Here is a 6,156-nt window from a genome sequence, read left to right as displayed (position 1 = left end):
ACAATAATGATAAGGCTAACAAAAATGATGAGTGGAAAACTAACCCCAAAAATGGATTACTACTGCTGTCTTTGAGTTTATCATTTTGCCGGTTCGGTTGATGATGATTAGCAATGTCACTTTTATCATACCAAACAAGTATTATGGAAGTAAAAGTTGAAGAAATTAAGCGTACTTCATAATCAGAGTATAAGCAGTGGATATGGATGGCAGATTAGTGGATTATATATACAATAAGATGAAACCCATTAATTCAAATTATTACATCCTAGCTAGGGGGTTTACTGTAGAAATAAATAAGCAACCTCAACCTTCATTGTTTTTGATTTTCACAAAAAATGTTGGGACTCCCATCTAGCTAGGATAACTTTTGAACACAAAACCTTTACTTTGAACTTTCTTTTCAATGGCCAAAGTATAAAGACAATCCATGAATTGATCAGATTAAGTATATTCATAGGAACAGGATGTTTATACAAACTGTCCGATCCAGCTAACCTTTGACCAAGATTTCCGAATGTGGACCACATCACTTATTTGCAGCTTTAACTGCATACCCCCCGAAGAAGCAAAGCATCTTTAATTAGAGCATTTCTTGTGGGTAGGGCTTGGACTCCAGAAGAGGCAATCAATCAAAAAAAGTATTTCTCTTGCTAGTTAAAATGAAACATCAAACCCCATACACAGAACTAAGGACCCCTTAGGCCTTAGCCACATCTCTCTCTCTCTCTCTCTCTCTCTCTCCGTATTTTGCCGCAAGTAAGGAAGCAGGTCCACCCGTCCAGCATTATCAAGCTGACTGAAACGTGACTCCAGGAAAGTGACCTTAGCTAACACTAAATTCCCATTATTGAATGACCAACAATCTTGTTGTTATAAGGAACCGAACCAAAATCAAAAATAGGTGTGGATGATGTTTAATATAAAGTTATAAACTATTATCATTGCTATACTTGTGTAATTTTCTAATAAGAAAAACAAATGAGTAAACCATTGTATTATGAATGAGGATGAACAACATCAAAACAGATTCTTGGGATCTCTAATGGATTCAGTTCACCAAAAGCGGAATCTTCAAGTATGGTAGTAGTTGAGGAGTTGCAGACAAAAGCTGCGTGCCCTTCTGATATATTTTTATAAGAATTTTTCTGGCTGCTGAAGTGCCCACATGTTCCCTTTGAAATAGACTCTTGATAGAGAAAAATAAAAAATAAAAAATAAAATAAAAAAGAAAAGAAAAAGAAGAAAAAGGAAAATTGAAACAAGCTTTGGATCTATCGAATTTCTTGAGCAGGAACTTATTAACCCACATTTGGATTTGAGTTCTTGAGAGAAGTACTGCTGTTGCTGATATATTTTCTTTCCCAAGACAACAAAACTAGTAATATTGACAAAATTCAACCCAAATAAAAAATTAGATAAAATTCACATGTAATAAAACAAACCCTTCTGATTCATATCTTTTATTTCCTTCCCAAGGTGACTGACCTCTTCAATGAGTAAACATCTGGGTTCTACCTTCCCCTTAACAGGAGGTCCATCATATGATAAAACAGATGTAATATATTAAAATAGAAACTATATAATTCATATAGTAAGGATAAAAGCAAAGAGGGAAAAAAAAGAAGAAGAAGAAGAAAGAAAGTAAAATTAAAGATCAATCAATGTGAGCAGTGATGACTGCAAAAGTAAATGCAATGCATCCGAGAAAGAGGAAAGACTTGGCAACAGAAACAGATCAGACAAGGGGGTCTCTGTGGTGACAGTAATTAAACTTTGCTTCTTCTATTATGTTTTAAAGTTGGCCAAAGTACCTTCAGAAGAAAAGATGAATAAAAGGAGAGGAAGAAGAAGAAGAAGAAGAAATGAAAGCAAGCAAAGGTTCTGAAAACATCATGTAAAAGCCCAAAGCATGTGCATCCACATTGAAGGTTCTGTGTTGATAAACAAAAAGCAGCAAGAAAAGTAAACTCATGCAATACTATCCATTATGCTTCTAACATAAACCCCCCATACCCTCTCTCTCTCTCTCTCTCACAGAGGACTGAAACGAAAAGTTGGGATAGTAATAAATGACAGACAGATACTTGAATACACGTAGAAAGAGGTGAAAACGGAAAATGCAGGTAGTCACACGTTTGTGGTGCAGAGAGAGCTCCTATTCCAAGTGCCTGAGATGAAACGAACTTACAAATGAGAGGTCAATTTTCTAACTTCTAACATAAACGAACCAGACTATCAACTCCAAAAATGGAAAGTCCTCATTCCTACGGCTGAAAGCCTGAAACAAAGACTTATATAATACATAGGGAGGAAAAAGAAAAACCCTTGAACCAAATTAATATCTACTACCGGTACCCATATATATATAGACTATAGAGCACCCATTTGCTAGCACTGTTACTACCGGAGCATATATATAGGTAATGTAACAAAGCAAAGATTTTGCATGCACTGAAATATGAAAATGAAATTAGCTAGCCCATCAACAATAGTCTAATCCAAATTGACAATATCCATCCAAAACACCAGCAGTACTACCTAAACATAAAAACCCTGGGGGGGGTTTTTTTTTTCTTTTTAAGAAAAGCAAACCCTAAAATCCCGAGAAAAGTAGCAGAATTTCTCAGCAAAGTCAGCAGCAACACAATTTCCCACTTCCAATTCCTTCATCCCCGTACCAATCTTTCTTTCAGTGCACTGAGCTAGCTAGCTAGATAGAGAGATAGAGAAAGAGAAAAAAAAAGAAAAGATAGACATTAATAACAGACAGAAAGAGAAAAACAAAACCAGCCCCCTCCTCCCTTCTTTCTCGAGAAAAATCCTTCTTCAATGTCTAGACTTCAGCTACAAAAGAGAAACACATCTTCTTCTTCTTCTTCTTCTTCTTCTTCTTCTTCCAATTCTTTTTTATAAAAAAAAAAAAAAAAAACTAGCTAGCTAGCTAGGGCTTCTTACCGAGTGTGTGCTTGTTGTTGTGCATCCAAACCTTGAGCACATGACGCTTAACCCCAGTCTCGTTACAGAACTGCTGCACCACCTGCTCGTCATGCTTCTGAATCCTCCATCCCAACCTCTCAGCCAGTTCCATCATCCTCTCCTTCTGCTCCTGCGTGAACTTTGTCCTAAACCTCTTCTTCGAAGCCGTCCCTACATACCCACCACTCCCACCACTCGGGTTCGACACGTCATCTTGATCATCCCTACTATGTCCCCCGCCACCACCTGAAGTCGATGGCAAAGCCAACGGCCTCTGCTGGGTCGCCACTAGATACCCAGCTGGGGTTCGATAGTACTGCGAGAATTGATGGTGGGGGGGAACCATGTAAGCATCGCCGGAGGCCATGGCGGCGGCGGAGGCCGGGGAAGTCGAGATTCCGCCGTGTCCCTCGCCTTCCTTACGGTGGAAGTTGCGGTGGCAGTTACAAGCTGCGCATTTAAGCCCATCGAGTGTGCCTTCAGCTCCAGCAGGCATGAACTCCCCACAACCATCAAGCGCGTGGCCTCCGAGACCCACCGCGTGGTTCTTCAGACACTCACGGTACCTCGGCTTCCTCGACGGCTGAGTCACAGCCTCAGCTCCTCCACTTCCTCCTCCTCCTGATGCTGCTAATACTCCACCAGAGCTCTGCATTTTGACTCGACCCGAGTTCCCCAACGAGTCGTAACTCGCCCCACCCAGCTCCATCTCTTCATCGTGATCTTCTTGATCCTCGAAATCCATTTTACTCTAAGTAGAAAATAATAAAAATAAACTAAAATCACCGCCACTGCCAGCAAAGGCAAGAACTTTTTTTTACAGGAAGTTTTCACCTTTTTTTTTTTTTTTTTTTTTGGTTGGGATTTAATGGGTTTTGGTTATGGGGGCTTTAAAAAGGTTTTAAGCAGAAGAGAGAAGATAAGAGGAGTGAGAGAGTGTGGCCATGAATTTTTTGTTTACCTATTTCTCTCTCTCCCTCTCTCTATCTATCTATCTCTCTGCAAAAAGAGCTGTCCTTCTTCATAGTCCTTCATATACTTTCCCGTTTCTGAAACCCAGTTAATTGGCCCTCAATCCTGTCTCCTTTCTACCCGCTATACCCGGTAAACCGGTTTTTTTTTTTAAAATTAATTTATTTTTACTGAGAGGTGAAAAGCTAAAGACAGTGAAAATTCGAAGGGGTTGTGGGGAAGGTGCCTGTGACTGTGAAATTCAGAAGTGGAGTGGTGGTACAGTACTACAGTCTGCAGCACAAAAGAGAAAAAAAAAAAAAAAAAAATCCTAAAAAAAAAAAAACTACTTAACGATAACAATATCATTAGCATACTCTTTTTCTTCATTTCTGAAACTCCACGCGCTGAAAAACCTCCACATTATAATAATAATATATTAAAACGACACTTAAAAACCCTGTGGGTCATGTCAAACCTGTCCGCACGCATTCCCGTACCTGAAACGAACTGACCTGAGGTGGGGCCCAATGAGTGGCGCGTAGAGTGGAGCGTGAAAAAGCGGTGCATAAAGAACAATACATAACCTCAAAAGAAGACAATTATATAGGGTACTATTGTGGGAGGAAGGGAATGGAGTGTGTTTTTTTTTTTTTTTTTTTTTTTTTTTTGAGTGAGAGCGATATGGACGATGAAGGCAAAGGGAGCAGAGGCAGTGAAGGTAGGGAGGTTGGGGGTGTGAGAGTGAGAGCCTGAGAGGGAACATGGAGACCGGCCACGGAATTACATAGGAAAAATTAAATTGTCGGCATTAAAGCCTGCTTGCTGCCTACGTGCGCTCTTCTCCGACATGCGTGACGCGCGCTTCGTGTCAACATGCATTTAATATTTTCTCTGTCCGTAAAACAGACGACGCTACGCGCTTCCAGCACCACGTGCTTCCATTTTATTTATTTATTATTACTGTTTTCTTTTCTTTTTTGAGATACTATTTTCTTTTTTAGTTGTTAGAGGATGTGTTGCGAATCGATCCGTCAAACCCGACCCATGAGTCTGAACTGATCTGACCCGAAGATTCACGAGCGGATTTGAATACCCAGACAGATTGGGTGTGGGCAGTAGCGGTTCCAGTATTTTCTTTTAGGAGGTCAATAATGTTTTGAGTTAGGATTTTGTTGATGGGAAGTAAAAATTAAAATGATTAATTTTTTTTTTTTATATATACAATTGTCATATTACATAAAATAATTTAATATAGTATACAATACAACTATATTTTAAAATAGTTTAAAAAATTATTAATAGTCTAAAGATCGGTAAGAAAACAATAATGGAATGCATATAAATAAATAACTAATCATAATATTTGTCAAATTAATAATAATTTATTATAATCATATGTAATATCAATTAAATAAAATATATGATAAAGAAGAATAGTAACACACCTAAGAGTAGGTTTGAGAGTAAACGTTAAACTAAAGAAAATAAATAGTAACTTATATAAGATTTTGCTTTTGAAGTGTGGATTTTTAACCACACATGTGGTCATTCTCTTGGAATTATAGCAAGCACTAAAAGACTCTTTGGACTCAAAAAATTGTAGAACACTTATCAAACTACTTGATTAGATAGAAAGAAAATATAGAAGGGAGAAAGAGAGAATGAAAAAATAATCATAGATTTAAATACAGATCAATTGGTTGTAGAAGTGGTGTAATTTTTTATTGACGAAGAAGAAAAGTGCAGGAAAAAGAGTTTCATTCTACCATCAATAGTAAAGTAAGCCAGAGTCCAGAGCAAAGGTTTATTTATTTTTTTAACAAATGAGCAATTTTAAGAGTAGTGCTACTAACAAAACATTTACGCAATAAAATCTAGATGGCAAGTTGTTAGAAGTATGTAAAAAAATGATATCAGTTATGGGTTTAGATAAAAAGCCAATTACAACTTGTCACTTAAACCTTTATTGTAAAAATATTATGAAAATAGCACTAATATGATCATATTTTAAGTTTATTTCAATTGGGTTTAAACAAAATTTAGGGTCAAGGTGTTCAAAATTTTATTTTAAGGGTCAAAACAATAAAATAAAATAAAATAAAATTTTATATATGATTTTTTTTTTGGGCCAAGCCAGGGGGTTCATTTGAACCCCCTGGGCTGGTTGTAGAGCCGCCCATGGGTGTGGGCTAGTTTAAGATAAAATTTTGGGTTTTCGGTTCA

General features: G+C 37.5%; 1 protein-coding gene across 2 annotated transcripts; it reads right to left on the bottom strand.

Moving 5' to 3' along the window:
• Positions 1-2,017: 2,017 nt before the first annotated feature.
• LOC111989168 (zinc-finger homeodomain protein 2) lies at positions 2,018-4,053 on the bottom strand. Of its 2 annotated transcripts, none has more exons than XM_024020956.2 (2): positions 2,959-4,053; positions 2,018-2,171 (listed from the first exon to the last, which is right to left on the bottom strand). In XM_024020956.2, exons 1-2 carry the CDS (start codon positions 3,722-3,724, stop codon positions 2,131-2,133), a joined length of 807 nt encoding a protein of 268 aa, XP_023876724.1. In that variant the 5' UTR covers positions 3,725-4,053; the 3' UTR covers positions 2,018-2,130. The 2 variants fall into 2 exon arrangements, with proteins under 2 accessions (XP_023876724.1, XP_023876725.1); XM_024020957.2 differs by lacking the exon at positions 2,018-2,171 and adding an exon at positions 2,636-2,713 and having other exon boundaries at positions 2,959-4,052.
• Positions 4,054-6,156: the final 2,103 nt, after the last annotated feature.

Source organism: Quercus suber, unplaced genomic scaffold (genome assembly GCF_002906115.3).
Source record: "Quercus suber isolate HL8 unplaced genomic scaffold, Cork oak 2.0 scaffold_11, whole genome shotgun sequence".
NCBI classification, from domain to species: Eukaryota; Viridiplantae; Streptophyta; class Magnoliopsida; order Fagales; family Fagaceae; genus Quercus; species Quercus suber.
This window is presented reverse-complemented; position numbering and strand designations above follow the sequence as displayed.